At 41.8% G+C, this 16,622-nt stretch overlaps 1 protein-coding gene across 1 annotated transcript in view; it reads right to left on the bottom strand.

The window, feature by feature from the left end:
• LAMA3 (laminin, alpha 3) overlaps window positions 1-16,622 on the bottom strand; it is a 368,228-nt gene that overhangs the window by 216,112 nt on the left and 135,494 nt on the right. Inside the window, exon 12 of the mRNA XM_006835121.1 lies at window positions 14,385-14,519. Coding sequence (XP_006835184.1) covers window positions 14,385-14,519 — 135 coding nt within the window. The remainder of the gene's footprint in view (window positions 1-14,384; window positions 14,520-16,622) is intronic.

The raw sequence follows: 16,622 nt of genomic DNA, 5'->3' as shown, positions 1-16,622 counted from the left end.
AGGCCGGCTGGCACCTTCTTTAGTCAAAACCACAAAGCCATCAGTCAGTTTCACAATACTAACACAGTCTACTTCTCATTACCTGGCACAAGGTAAATTAACTCCAAAGAAAATTCTATGCCTCTTTCCAACCAAAATCCTCAATGTCCTCTCACATAAATACTGAATTATAAAGTGAAGGGCCTGTCTGAGGCAAAATTGTATAGGACTGCTCTCTTCAGGTTATTATCCTGACCACCTATGGCCTGCATTTCCTCACTGGGCAAGCTTGGAAGACTCTCTCAAGGACATCCAATGTGAGACACCTTCCCCAGCACCACCTCCATCACTCAAGGAATCTGTCCTCTTCCTTCGGCTAGTTTGTCTGACCCAGGAGAACCTGCAAACAGGCAGAGAAGGTTAATATCTCACTGGTAACATCTTTGTAAGAGTTTTCTAAGGAAAGAGTTGGCCGTACAACTCGAAGATGACACCAAATTCTAAATGAGGAAAGTTCCAGGCCTGAGTCAGGCCAGTGTACTAGAAGTTCAGTAGGAGTGGACTGAGAGCAGCTGCACGTGAGCACTCCCGTGAGTCCACTGAATTAAAAACCTTACGGAGCACAGTTCTACTGTAGCACACATGGGGTCTCCGTGAGTTGAAATCGACTTGATGACACTGGGTTTTTTTTAGTTTTGCTTTCCACTTGTTCCTCAGCACCTCCCTAAACAGGGGATGAAGGAAAGAGAAAGCACTGAGGTGGTGAGGAAACTCCAGCAGAAGCATCAGGTCACCCCAAGTCCTGGCTCAGTGCACCTACGAATGCACACTGGCCATGGGGAAGCCTGTGGCTGCTTGAGAACTGTTTCCTGAAGTCCACGAGGCATGCGCTGTCTGCCTTGTTCCTTGCAGTTTGTTGCTTCAGATTTGAACCACTGGGCTCCAGGAGCACTTGGGATTATCCAGCTTCCCTCGCCTTGTGTATACCTTTGCTGACAGCTTTCGCGATCTTTTTTTTTAAATGGCATTTACTCCTCAGCCCGTTAAATGTTAGAACCAAATGAACATGGTCCAAAACACTACATTAGATAGCTCAGTAGATTCTAACCAAAAAAGTTCTTTGCTCTTTGGGAGTTTAAAAACCCTTCTAAACTCCTTGCTAGCTGCAGCCCTGGCTGCTTGCTTTGCATCCAATTACTTTTAATGTACTCCAGACATCTCTAAAAACAATGCTCTATTCTTTTCAAGTAGATTTGTCTCACTCAAGTGTTGTTTAGCTTCCTTTATTATATAGGTGTAAAGCAAATCATAGATAGAAGACCCCATTGGAGATTTGCCTATATGATTTTAAATGTATTTAAATTTCATTTGTATGTATAAGTTTGGTTCTACTCTTCACCTTCAATCACAGAATACACTGCTTAGATGGTTGTTTGAAAACTGAAGTTAACCCTTTTTCTCTCCCTTCCCTCATTGACCCCTTTCTCTTCCTCTTCGCCTCTCTCCTCTGTTCTTTCTCCTCCATTCCTGCTTTTTTTTCCTTCTTGGTTGGCCTCTTCATTTTCCTTTTCTTCTTACTCATCCTTTTTCCTCCTGTGGTACAATTAACTAACCAGAAACTGTTGTTGTTTTGTTGTGAAGTGCCGTCCAGTCAGTTCCGACCCATAGCGACCCTGTATAGGGTTTCCGAGGAGCGGCTGGTGAGCTTGAACCACCGACCTTGCAGTTCAAACTGCTTTGCAGTATGGTGCATTAACCCAGGAACTGTTGTTGTTGTTATGTGCCGTGGAGTCATTTCCGACTCATAGCGATCTTGTACAGGGTTTCTGAGGCTGTAAATCTTTACGGGAGCAGAAAGCCTCATCTTTCTCCCATGGAACAGCTGGTAGTTTCAAACTGCCAACCTTAAGGTTCACAGCCCGATTTGTAACCACTACGCTACCAGAGGTCCTTAACCCAGGAACTAGATAACATTTAAAATAGAGGATAAAACCAGAAAAACAGCTGCCATCATGGCAATTTTGACTGATGCTGACCCCACCTAAGAACGTACCAAAATAGAACAGTGTGCCATAAGGTTTTCATTGACTGACTTTTCAGAAGTAGAGCTACAGAACTTTTCTAAGCGTGTACTTGAACTTCCCGCCTTTCAATTAGCTGATGAACTCATTGACCATTTGCAACACGCAGGAAATCCGATGAGGGTACAATTAATTAGAGCACACTATTTACTGGCCCCATTTCCTGACTCGCAGTCTGAGCCCCTCTCCCTGCACTTGAGCCAAGACATTGAAGGACAGACAGACTCCTGCCATGAGACCTATAGAGTCTGTTAATTCTGTTCCACCCCTCTCCCAAGTGGCTGTCCCCAAATCTTTCTTCTCATGTGCCTCCCTGCTGACTCTGACTAAAATGACCTTGCTAGACTTTTACATGCAGAGAGATAAACAGGGGATATCTAACATATCAAAAATGTAAATGAGATTCATCCTTAATTTTTTTAAAACCCCTGATTCTAACAATTGGAGTATCATATTCTCTCAAACACTGTAGCTGACTGAAGTGTTCTTCACATCAAGTGTTATCTTCTTAAGAAGAAACGTGTTCATTAAACCTCAGGAGTTTTCCTCATCTCTTAGAGGATTATGGTATTTTACAGATAGAATGTGCATGTTGGAGTCGGGGTGTAGAGCAATAGGGTAAGGCCTGAACTGCTAACCAAAAGTTTGGTAGGTTCAAAACCACCAGGCGCTCCTTGGAAACCCTATATAGAGTTGTTATGAGTCAGAACCAACTCGACAGCACTTAATAACAACAGTAACAACAACGTGCTTGGTAGACATTTTTGCCAACCCCACCTCCCTCATCAGCACTCCACCCCCACTCTAGGTATTTTTGTAAGTGTCATTATGGTAATTGTTTTTACAGAAATATGTTTTTTAAAAAGAGCATATTAAATTTGGAAAATACCTCTGAGAGAAGAGGATAGTAGGCAAAAACACATAAAACACACATGCCATTTGGTTAAAAATACAGTGTAGTCATTTTAGGAAGCTAAGTGTTCTCTCCACCCCTCCTGTCAGTTTGCCTTAATGTGGTGCCTTGTGTGTTGCTGTGATGCTGGAAGCTATGCCACAGGTATTTCAAATTCCTCCAGGGTCACCAAGAGTGGGCAGGTTTTAGCAGAGTTTCCAGACTAAGACAGACTAGGAGGAAGGAGACACAAGTCGCTTCTGAAAGGTTTGCCACTGAAAACCTAAGAACAGCAGTGGAGCAGTGTCAGATATAGTACCAGAAGATGAATCCCTCAAGTTGAAAGACACCCAAAATGTAAGTGGGGAAGAGCTTCCTTCTCAAAGTAAAGTTGACTATAATGACATGAATGGAGCAAAGCTTTCAATACCTTCATTTGCTGATGGGGCACAACCCAAAAAAAGGTGAGAAATAGCTGTAAACATCCATTAATAATCAGAACATCGAATGTAACGAACTATGAGTCTAGGAAAACTGAAAGTTACCAAAAATGAAAATGACACCTAAAGATTGATATCCTAGGCATTGGTGAACTGATCAGGACAAATATTGGCCATTGGGGACCAGACAATCATATGGTTTTCTATCATATATTCAAGAGGAATGGTATTGCATTCATCGTAAAAAAGAGCATTTCAAGATCTATCTTGAAGTACAGTGCTGTATGTGATAGGATAATATCCATACAAGTAAGACCAGTTAAAACCACTATTATTCAAATTTATACACCAACCACTAAAGCCAGCGATAATGAAATAAAAAATTCTACCAACATCTTCAGTCTTTAATTGATCAAAGATGTATTGATAATTACTGCTGATTGGAATGTGAAGGTTGGAAACAGAGTGAAAGAATCAGTCTTTGGGAAGTCGTAGGTCTTGGTGCCAGAAATGATGCTGGAGATAGAATTTTGTTAAGACCAGTGACTTATTCATTACAGGTGACTATACACATGGACCTCATCAGATCGAATACACAGGCATCAAATTGACAACATCTGTGTGAAGAGATGGTGAATAAGCTTGATATCATCAGCCAAAACAAGGCTAGGGGCAGACTAAGGAACAGAACATCAATTGTTCACATGAAAGTTCAGGCTGAAGCTGAAGAAAATTAATACAACTCCATGAGAGTTCAAATATGGCCTTGAGTATATCCCGCCTGAATTTAGAGAGTATCTCAAGAACAGATTTGATGCATTAGACACTAATGACCAAAGGCCAGAAGAGCCATGGGATGATATCAAGAACATCAAACAGGAAGAAAGCAAAAGGTCACTGAAACAACAGAAAAGTAAAAAAAGGTCAAAATAGATATCAGAAGAGACTCTGAAACTTGCTCTTGAGTGTAGAGAAACTAAAGCAATTGGAAGAAGTGAAGAAGTAAAAAAGCTGAACAGGAAATTTCAAAGGGCAAGTCAAGTAGACAAAGGCATGTATTATAATGAAATGTGCAAAGACCTTGTGTTAGAAAACCAAAAAGGAAGAACATGCTTAACACTTCTCAAGCTGAAACACTTCAAGAAAAAAAAATTCAAATCTCAACTTGTGATATTGAAGATGCTGTGGGGTAAGCACTGGTCCACAAGGTAGGTTTGAACCACAAGGTCAGTGGTTCAAACTCAACAGCCATTCCTCAGAAACCCTATACAGGGTCAATATGAGTTGGAACCGACTTGACAGCACTTATCAGCAACAATATGGGCTAAATACTGAATGATACAGAAAACATCAAAAGAAGATGGAAAGAATATACAGAGTCACTGTATCAAAATGAAATGGCTGAACACAATGGTACTGAAGGAAAAAGCACTGGTGAAAAACAAAGCTCCAGGAATTGATGAAATACACATTGAAGTCTTCCAACAAAAACCTATGCAGCACTGGAAGCATTCACTCACCTAGGCCAAGAAAATGTGGAAGACAGCTACCTGGCCAAATGATTGAAAGAGATCTGTATTTATGCCCATTTCAAAGAGAGGTGACCCAATGGAATGTGGAAATCATTGAACAATATCATTAATATTGTGAGCAAAATTTTCCTGAAGACAATTTAAAAACAGCTGCAACAATACATCGACCAGGAACTGCCAGAAATTCAAGCAGGATTCAGAAGAGGGCATGGAACTAGGGATGTCATTGTTGAGGTCAAATGGATCTTGGCTGAAAGCAGTGAATACCAGAAAAATGCTTACTTGTGCTTTATTGACTATGGAAAGGCTTTCCACTGTGTGGATCATGACAAACTACGGATAACATTTAAAAGAATGAAAATTCCAGAAGCCTTAACTGTGCTCACAAGGTACATGAGCATAGACCAAGAGACAGTCATTGGAACAGAACAAGGGAATACTGAATGGCTTAAAATCTGGAGAGGTATACACCAGGATTAAATCCTTCCACCATTCTTATTCAATCTGCATGCTGAGCAAATAATCTTATATAAGCAAAAAAGCTTATATAAAGAAGAGCATGCATCAGTATTGAAGAAAGATTCATTAACAACCTAAGATAAGCAAATGATTCAACCTTGCCCACTGGAAGCAAAGAGGTCTTGAAATGCTTACTGATGAAGATCAGTGACTACAGCCTTCAGTACGGATTGCACCTCAATATAAAGAAAACAAAAATCCTCACAACTGGACCAATAAATCGCATCATAATAAACAGAGAGAAGATTGAAATTGTCAATCTTTTGCTTGGATCCACAATCAACACTCATGGAAGCAGCAGTCAAGATATCAAATGACAGAGTGTCTTAGCCAAATCTGCAAAAGGTGTCTTTAAAGTGCTAAAGAGCAAAGATATCAGTTTGAGGACTAAGGTGTTCCTGACACAAATCATGGGATTTCCAATCACCTCTTAAGCATGTGAAAGTTAGACAATGAATAGGGAAGACCATAGAAGAATTGAAGCATTTGAATTATGGTGTTGGAAAAGAATATTAAAAGTACCATGGACTTACAAAAGTACAAACAAATCTGTGTTGGAGGAAGTACAGCCAGAATGCTCCTTAGAAGCCAGGATAGCAAGACTTTGTCTCTCATACTTTGGACGTTATCAGGAGGAACTAGTCCCTGGAGAAGGACATTATGCTCAGTAAAGAGGAGGGTCAGCAAAAAAAAGGAAGAACCCCAACAAGATGGACTGATACAGTGGCAGCAGCAGTGGGCTCAAACATAACAGTGATTGTGAGAATGGTGTATGACAGGGCAATGTTTGGTTCTATTGAGCAAAGGGTCGCTATGAGTTAGAAACTATTTGGCAGCAATGTAGTCTTGGTGTGTGGCATTGTGGGTTCATGTGCTGGACTGCAAAGTTGGTTTGAACTGCAAGCTCAGTGGTTCAAGCTCACCAGCCACTTCCCGAAAACCCTATACAACGTCACTATGCGTCAGAACAGCCTCAACAGCACTTAAGGACAGCAATAGCAAGTATTCCTAAAGATCTGATTATTTTACTGACACATTTGCACCCCATTTTGTGGTTATGAAATCCTGATTTTGCCAGGAGGAAAAATCATCCCCATATTTAGATGCATGACCCTCACTCCCAGTTCCATGAATGTGGGAAGACTCTGGCTTGGCCCATGAGAGCAATAAATCTCAAGGCTACAGTGACTGATTAAGAACTGGGCAGGAATTCTAATTAGAGCCAGACTTGCCCTAAAGGAAAACAAACCCTTCCCCAAACCTTGTATGTCTAAGATATATGTCTAAGAGCTGTTGGCTGCCATCTTTCCACTACATGAGGTCTACAAATGAAACCAACATAGAGAATGTGTTGTTGTTGTTAAGTGCCATCGAGTTGGTTCCGACCCACAGCAACCCTGTATAGGGTTTCCGAGGAGCAGCTGGTGAGCTTGAACCACCGACATAGAGAATAGCAGATTTGAAAAATTGAGAAAAACAGATTCTGCAACATATTTTGAGCCTCTGGATCAAATGTTCCTGAAGCCAAACAGGCCAGGACTCGGATTACAACCAAAACATTATTTTTGTAGTTAAGCAGTTCTTTTTCACATGAAACTGTAGAACTTTAATTGACTTATCACCAAAATGAGTAAATGGTCTAAATTCAGCCATTTAAAATCATACTCTTGATAAAATGTATTAGATACTTTCCTACCTTCTTAAACAGGTATGGTGGTGGTGGTGGTTCTGTGCCAACAAGTTGGTTCTGGTTCAGAGCAATCTTGTATAGCGTTTCCACGGCTGTAAGTCTTTATGGGAGCAAAAAGCCTCATCTTTCTCTCACAGAGCAACTGGTAGATTAGAACTGCTGACTTTGTGGTTAATGGTCTAGCTCATAATCCACTACGCTACCAGGGCTCCTTTAAACAGGCATGTTGTTGTTGCTAAGTGCCATTGAGTCGCTTACGATTCATAGGGATCCTGTACAGGGTTTCCAAGGAGTGGCTGGTGAGTTTGAACTGATCTTGTGGTTCAAATCGATCCTGTATTTCTGACCTTCCACACAGCACCACACCAGGAGACCCAGAAGCACCTTTATAAAGCGTATTCAGCTGTTCTGATGCTGATGTCCTCTGTACCGCTGGAGTCTAGCAGGATTGCCTGCCCTTTGGCTCCAAACTACTCAACTTCTGAAATTTCATGTGTGCTCTTTGTTTCTTCTCTTTTGGTTCTCTCTCCCACTCCTAATTCTGTTTCTAATTTGTCACGAATTAAACTTAGAAAAACACACACACATAACAAACTTAGTATAAAAATGGAAACAAAAAAAAATTATAAGGAGGTTAAGAGACAGTCTGTAAGAAGGTCTGGTAGACTGGTGGATTATGAATTGGGCTGCTTATGGCAAGGTCAGTAGTTTGAATCTACCAGTTACTCCTCTGGAGAAAGATGATGCTTTCTGCTTGCCTCGGAAACCCTAAACAGGGTCGCTAGGAGCCAGAACTGACTCAGTGGCACGCAACTACCACTATCACCAAGGAAGAGTCTCATTAGTGAAATGCATGGATTTTCATCATTTGGGGGGTGGTGGCATACATGCTGACTTTACAGGCAATTGGAGTGTCTAACTGCTTAGTTCTTACCTTTGCTCCACATACAGGAGGCTGTCTAACAACCAAATTCTAAATAGATGGAATAATATACTAAGTTAAAAGAATAATAGTGCTTTTTAAAAAGAGGAAAACATGGACAGTACTTTAGAGTTTATTATAATAGTCTATGGTGTGGCGCTGTGGGATAAAGCACTGGGACTGCAAGGTCAGTTTGAACCATAAGGTCAGCAGCTCAAACTCACCAGCCGCTCCTTGTAAACCCTGTACAAGGTCCCGCAACTCGATGGCACTTAACAACAACAACAATGCACCAATAGGGGCCCTGTTGGCACAATGGTTAAAGTGATCAGCTGCAAACCAAAATGTCGGTGGCTTAATTCCAGCAGCTGCTCCCTGAGAGAAACATGTGGCATTCTACTTCAGTACAGATTTAACAGCCATAGAAAGCCTATGGGGCAGTTCTCTGTCATCTACGGTTGCTATGAGTAGAAGTCAACTCAAGGGAGTACGTTTGGCAGTAGATATGTAGTGGTTACGAATCGGGCTGCTAATCTCACGGTCAGCAATTCGAAATTACCAGCTGTTCCGTGGGAGAAAGATGAGGCTTTCTGGTCCCGTAAAGATTTACAGCCTTGGAAACCTTGTACAGGTTCGCTATGAGTCAGAACCGACTCCACAGCACATAACAACAACAGTGTTCCACTAGGAGTCCTGATGTGGCGCCGCAGGATAAGCACTCGACCTCAAGGTCAGTCTGAACCGTGAAGTTGGTGGTTCAAACTCACCAGTCATTCCTCACAAACCCTATATAGGGTCACCATGAGTTGGAGCCACCTCAACAGCACTTAACAACACCACCATGTTCCAGCAGGAGTCCTGGTGTGACACTGCAGGGTAATGCACTGGACCTCAAGATTGGTTTGAACTACAAGATTAGCAGTTCAAACCCACCAGCTGTTCCTTGGAAACCCTAGATAGTATCGTTATGAGTTAGAACTGACTCAAGGACACTTTAGAATAACAACAACGTTTCAATAGACTGAATATTTAAAATAACCAAGGATCCTAGAAGCAAATCACAATCACAGAATTCCTTTAAGGAAGCCACAGTAAATTAAACCACATGGACCTTGCAGCTTTGTGTTATACAACTAGTGTACTGACAAGGATAGCTCAGTGTGAACTCAATGCCACGGCTCCTTTAAATTTTATTCACTGTCCCCCTGCACCTGCATGAAAGTTCTAGCAAGTTCTAGGACTTTTCAGCATATTCATAGGGAACAAAGTAACCTTTAAATCCAGTCATATGTCCGCTCCTCCGTTCAGACCTAATTCAGGCCAAAGCCTGAAGCAAGTGGAGTAGATGGCGGTGGTGACGGTAGAGAAGGTGGTGGTGGTTTCAGTTGACGTCTGTCCCTGAGCCAGGGAGTGAAGGATGAGGCAAGTCTCTCACACAGTAGCTTTCAAAAATGTTTAGTTATAGCCAGAGTAAGAAATGAATGGTGCATTGCAACCCAATAAACACATATACACAAACTGATAAATAATAGGTATTGTTGTTGTTGTTAAGTGCCGTCGAATTGGTTCCAACTTGTAGCAACCCTTTACAGGGTTTCCAATGAGCGACTGGTGAGTTTGAACCATCAACTTTACGGTCCAAACCAACGTTGCAGTCCAGAGCATTGACCGACAGTGCCACACCAGGACTCCAAATAATTATGTATAAACATACTCATTAAGACACATCTATAACTTCTTAGAAATCCTGTACAGAGTCGCTATGAGTGGGAACCGACTCAATGGCATTTAACAACAAAAATAATATATAACTGATGCAATAAAATGCACACGGGTCTCTTGTGATACAATAGTGAATAATTGTTATCAGGACTGATTGTGAGTGTTGAAAATGTAAAGGTAGACGTTTTATAGCAAGGAGGGGAGTGATTAACTTCTCAGTCTAGGAGCGGCGGTCCCTAGGACCATCAAGGGAGAAAAGCAGAGAGTGAGACCCTACCCAGAGAAGCAGTAATAACTGAAATGGAGGCAGAGATGATGACGTGGAGTGATGGAGCAGCTGGAGACTTTAGATCCAGAGAGAGAGAGAGACTGTGTGCTTAAGACCTGGGAGGTACGGGGGAAGGATTGCAGGGTATACCCTTTGGTTGGCTGATGATGCATGGAGGGGATTGTAACCATGGCAATGAGACGATATACAATAGAATGAATGTAAAACTAATGTTCTCCCATGTAAACTATCACATAATTCACAATAAAACATTTAAGAAAAAAAATAATATATAACTATAAACAAGAATTATGTACATTTCTTACTATTACTACTTGTGATTCATTCTAGTCATTTCTCTTCTGTTCTACTTCACTTTAAGGCTAGTTCATACTCTCTAAATTAATTTCTCTATCCACTAATGGAAAGTGGCCTGGAGTTTTAAAAACTGGGCTTTAGAAGGATAGTCCTCGTACATCATGATGTCCTGGTACTTCATGATGTCCTGGTACTTCTAGGTTCTGAAGGCATTTAAGGAAAAGAATATAATCCCTGCAGTGTACCAGCCTAGAAGTCTATCCTGCAACTATCTAGCCTGACTTACTCTTCTGGGTCTCAGAAGACTGATGTAAAATAAGAAACCATAACATCAATTTCTTTTAATTCTAAAATTCTGATACATATTTTGATCACTGTTGTAACAGACACCAGGAAAGCTGGGGTTGCATTTAGATAAGGCAGATGTGTGTCTGGAGAGGAAATGCCCTACTTTAATGTATTAGATCATTCCCCTTCTGCTCTTCCTTTGTTTGTTTAACAGGCTTGTGGCTGTTAGGAGCTGTTGAGTTGGTTCTGACTCATAGCAAGCCTGTATAGGTTTACTGAATTATAATTCACATACCATATACTTCACCCATATAAAGCACACTGTTCAACTTTTAAATCACAGAGTCACAGGATATACAGCCATTGTTGTTGTTGTTAAGTGCCGTCAAGTCGATTCCGATCCATAGCAACCCTGTATAGGGTTTCCAAGGAGCAGCTGGTAAGCTTGAACCATTGACTTTGAAGTTCAAACGACTTTGCAGTCTGACCCATTAGCCCACAGCGCCACACCACAATTTAATTTTGTTCACCTCCTCTAAACTCTATCCATTAAGTAATTAATTCCAATTTCCTTCTATCCCTGTTCCACACCAACCCCTAATCAACCATTCATCTACTTTCAGTCTCTATAAGTTTGCCTATTCTGGCCATTTCACATAAATGGAATGCTAGTTTGTGTCTGATGTATTCCACTCGGCCTAATGCTTTCATCCATATAGGATCACACATGTTGTAGCTGGCAAGTATTTCATTTCTGTTTATTGCCAAATAATATTCAGTGTATGGAAAGATCACATTTATTGATTTGTGCATTCACTGATGGACATTTGGGTGCTTTCCACTTTTATGAATAATGCTGCTATGAAGATTTATCTACAAGTTTCTCTTGGGTATGTACCCAGGAGTTGAACTGCTGAGTCATGTAACTCTATGACTAACTTTTTGAGGAACTGCCAAATTGCTTTCCAAACCGGCTGCACCATTTACGTTATACATTCTCCACAGCCTCACTAATACTTGTTATCGTCAATCTTTCCTAATGGATGTGAAATGGTATTTCATTGTGGTTTTTTATTTGTATTTCCTAAATGACTAATGGTGTTGAGCAAAGTTTTGTGTACTTACACAGGAATCAAATTGACTATTTATTTCTGTCAGAAGAAATGGTGGAAAAGCTCAATATCATCAGCCAAAACAAGGCCAGGGGCAGACTGTGGAAAAGTTCATTAACTGATCATATGCAAGTTCAGGTTGAAACTGAACAAAACTAAAACAAGTCCATGAGAGCCAAAGTAAGACCCTGAACATATTCCACCTGATTTTAGATACCATCTCAAGAACAGATTTGATGCATTAAACACTAATGTCTCAAGACTAGAAGAGCTATGGAATGACATCAAGAACATCATACAGGAAGAAAGCAAAAGTCATTTAAAAGAAAGGAATGAAAAAAAAGACAAAACTGTGTATCATTAGAGACTGCAATTTTCTCTCTATCACAGAGATGCTAAAGTGAATGGAAGAAATGAAGAAGTAAAAGAGCTGAGCAGAAAATGCCCAAAGGTAGCCCAAGAAGACAAAAGCAAGTATTATAATGAAATGTGCAAAGTCCTGGAGTTAGAACAACAAAAAGGGAAGAACAAGTTCAATATTTCTCAAACTTAAAGGACTGAAGGAAAAATTCAAACCTCAACTTGCAATATTAAAAGACTCTATGGATGAAATATCGAATGATGAAGAAAGCAACAAAGAAAATGGAAAGGGACCTTCAGCAAGATGGCAGACTAGGCAGATGCACTACATAGACCTTCTATTACAAAGATACAGAGACCAAAGAAAATAGATACAGATGGAACTCCTGGAACCATAAACTTCAGAGGAAAGGTTAAAGAAATGGATTGAGTGCTTGTTGGGAGGAGAAGTTAAGCAGGAGCAGGAATGGTGAAAGAGGGAGACTGACTGTGAATAGGTGGCCAGATGCAACGTGACCATCTTGAACCTTTGTGAGAAGCTTTGGCCAACAGAAGGTGGCTTGGCCTGTGTGAATCTACTTGGTTCACCTGCCCCAGACTTGAGACTCCTGTCTGCTCTTCTGCCTTCCAGGCCCACCCGCCAATCTTGGTTCACCTTGCCCAGACTTGGGATTCCTATCTGCCCAGCTGCCTGTTGACCATCCCTGCTGATCTTGGCTCAGCTGACCCGAACATGGGACTTTCCTACCTCCACAGCTGTGAGCCAGTTCTTTGAGATATAACTTCTCTTTATTATCTGTAAGTTTCACTGGTTTTGCTTCTCTAGAGAACCCAGTCAAAGACACATGCCACAATCAAATTTTCCAAACTGTCTCAGAAAAGTCCTGCGAGTAGCTTGGGATAAACATGAAGTTAACTACAAAGGAGAACCGATAAGACTAAGCTCTGATTTTTCAGCAGAAACCATGCATGCAAGAAAGCATATATGAAAAAAATAAATTTACAGCCAGCAAAGCTGTCCCTCAAATACGACATCAAAATTAGGACATTTCCAAGCAAACAGAACTTAAGGGAATTTGCAATAACATAACCAACGTTACAAAAACTACTAGAGAATGTTCTCTGGACTAAGAACCAACAGCAGACAGTGAACTGGGATTAATATACACAGCAACACAATCCAGAACTCAATCCAGATGCAGAAGTATTTAAAGTAAAACAAAACTAAAGACTGAAATAGAGAACCAGAGATACCAATTTATAATGAAGAAAACTACAAAGCAAAAAGAGGGACTACGGTTATCCATCTAAGGGGAGTGTTTTTCCTGTACCCATGCCACACTTTTAGTACCACAGTGTGCTTGATCTTGTGGATGACTGTTGTTGTTGTTGTTTAGTGCCGTCAAGTCAGTTCTGACTCATAACAACCCTGCGGTTCACTTCAGGAGCTCATATTAGGATGGAGCACAAAGCAGAAAGACAGGATCCACGGCTCTGTGGATGTGCATATTCTGTCCCCTCCCACAAGATGTTTTGCTTCTTCCCATGTCTACCTGGTAGGTTCCTAAGATTCAGATAGCAGCTCCTCTCCAGAGCCAGGGCTGGAATCCAGAAAGGTGAGCCAGTCGCCACAATCTTAACCACCAGGGAGGAGGAAGAGGAGGAATGGAAAGCAAAGGAAGGTGGTGACAAGGTCCAGCTCGGAGGGCCCTTGCACATAGCACACACAAGCTAGGGCCTAATTATTAAACTGAAAGTCCCACAGCACTGCAGTTCCTCAGGAGGAACTTTATCTTGGCAGACTAATGTGGCACTGTAGGATAAGCACTGGACTGCTGCTAACCACAAGGTCAATGGTTCAAACCCACCAGTTGCTCCTTTGAGAACCTATTCAGGGTCTCCAGTTGGAAGTGACTTAATGGCACTAAACAGGTTTTGCCTGGGGCATTGGTGATTCAGTGGCAGAGTTCTTGGTTTCCATGTGGGAGACCTGAGTTCACCTCCTATGCGGTCCCTACTCATCTGCTATGAAGGCTCTGTGTAGCTGTGATAGTGAGCAGGTTTCAACAGAGCTTACAGACTCAGATGGACTAGGAAGAAAAGCCTGGCAACCTACTTCTGAAATCCAGCCAGTGAAAACCCTATGGTCAGAACAGACCAATCCACAGCTGATGATGGGTACAATGCAGGGCAGGACAACACTGTGTTGTTCAGCATGGGAAAGACTTAAGTTGGCCGATCACAATGTGTTACTCACTTACCTTGGCATATAGGGAATGAGTAGAAACCTAAGCGACAGGTATCACACCGAAGGCCCTCCACCCCAGGGCGGCAGAGACACCTTCCACGGGCATCACATATTTCAGGGAGAACACCTTCCAAGTTGCATTCACACCCTGACAAGGAGAAGAGACTTTCAGAAGGCATCTCTATTCCTCATTCCTTCATGAATCTTTTCCTTACCCACAAAACTAGAGGGCAGAGATCAGGAATTATCTCGACTGTATATATATAACATTCTTCCCTTAGGAGACTATGTCTTCAATGGGAATCAAACAAATATTCAGAGATACCATTAAGGAGCTTTTAGGGGTAGGTGTTTGTTTGTAAAACATTTATAATCTTTCAACATCTACCCCTATAATTTTTTTTTTATTCGAAATCTGAGTCTTGGGCAGAAAATTTTATGAGAGTCCCAGCTGAAGAATTCAATTCACTCATCTAGTGAAATCGATTCACATCTAATCTTCATGGGAAGATAATCATCTTTCTACCTTCAATCTTCTAGAAAAGGTAAACTAGTGTGAATTCAGCCCTACTATGTGCCTGCCAGTCACAGATTCCCTCACGAAATTCCTCCAGGCACCTGGCCTTCCCGGGAGCCAGCAGTTTCCAATACCTCAAACAGTGTTTTATCACCTGAGAACCTTGGCTCAGGCCCTTCCCGCTGCCAGAATGTCCCTCCTGGCATGATAGACCTTTTCTCATCCTCCAGGGCTCAATACAAATGTCAATTCCTCAGGCAAGTTTTTCCTGATCAGTCTGTATAAACATACTTATTCTCCCAACCCCTTCTCACTCCTTACTCTCGATCTCAGCTGTATTTGTCCTTCTTAAACTGTGGGGATCAAAAATGCCCACACATTTTTCTACCAATTCTCCTACCCAGAAAGGCACTCAGGTTCCCCAGCCCTGGAATCTGAGTTGGCCTCGTGATTTTCTTGGGCCAGACGGACAAATTGAAAGTGCTGCTGTGTGACTTCTGAGCCCAGGTAGCAAGAGGCTTGGCAGCTGAGAACCCTGAGACCACCACATGAGGAACTCAGTCTGGCCACCTTAAGGACAAAAGCCCACTCAGTTGTCTCAGATAAGCCCAGTCCCAGCTGGCCATCCAGTCAAACTGGCAGAAGAACCACCCATCCAACCCACACCATAGTGAGAAATAATCTTTGCTGGTTGAAGTCATGAGGTTTTGGAGTGATTTATTACACAACAATAAATGACTGCTACCCCAGAGGACTAAAAATGAAATCAGAGCTCACAAAACCCCTAGTGCCATCACAGTTATTCTCAACAGATAAGACAGTTGTTGTCGTGTGCCATCCAGTTGGCTCCAACTCATAGTGACCCTATATAGGGTTTTTGAGAGTGACTGGTGGCTTTGAACTGCCGACCTTGTGGTTAACAGTCCAGTGCTTATCCTGCAGCACCAAGAGGTTCTTATAATATCCAGTCATAAAGAGACATGAAGTTCTGATACATGCTGCAACATAAGTGAATCTTGAAAACATCATGCTGAGTTAAGTAAGTCCAACACAAACAGACTTTAGTTGTATGATCCCATTTACATGAAACATCTAGAATAGGCAGATGCATAATGAACGAAGTTTATTCGTGATTACTGGGGGACTAGCAGCATAGGGGTTACGAATCGGGCTGCTAACCTCAAGGTCGGCAGTTCAAAACTACCAGCCAATCCACAGGAGAAACATGAGGTCTCCTGCTCCCGTAAAGATTTACAGTCTCTGCACAGGACCACTACTGTAAAAGACTAAAGGAAAGAACCCATACTAAAGGAGGGTGGGGGTAATTCTTTGTTGATTATTGGGATGTTGAGGGTGGGTGAGGGGAGGGAGGGGAAGGTGGAGGACAGGGCAGGGATTAGACACAGGATAGTTTTGTGTGCTAGAGAGGGGGCAATATACAAGTAGGGAGAGGGGAATGGAAGAACAAAACAGATGGGAGAACAATTAGACAGGTCTCAATGGGCTAAGTGAGACAGAGGTAAATAATGATATATGCACAACCTGGGAACAACAGGGTTCTGGGATACAGAGATCGAGCCACTGTTGGAATGTGGAAAAGGGGGGAATAATAAATATTAAGATGCTTGGCTGTCTTTTGAATCTTGGTTTTCCTTGCATTATATTATAAAATAAACACTGGAGGGGGAGAGAAAGGAATAGTAAAAAGCATCACCATAGAAAGCTTGTAAGTCC

Source organism: Chrysochloris asiatica, unplaced genomic scaffold, assembly GCF_000296735.1.
Source record: "Chrysochloris asiatica unplaced genomic scaffold, ChrAsi1.0 scaffold00015, whole genome shotgun sequence".
NCBI lineage: Eukaryota > Metazoa > Chordata > Mammalia > Afrosoricida > Chrysochloridae > Chrysochloris > Chrysochloris asiatica.
Note: the sequence above shows the minus strand (reverse complement) of the source record. Positions and strands in the feature narration are given on the sequence as shown.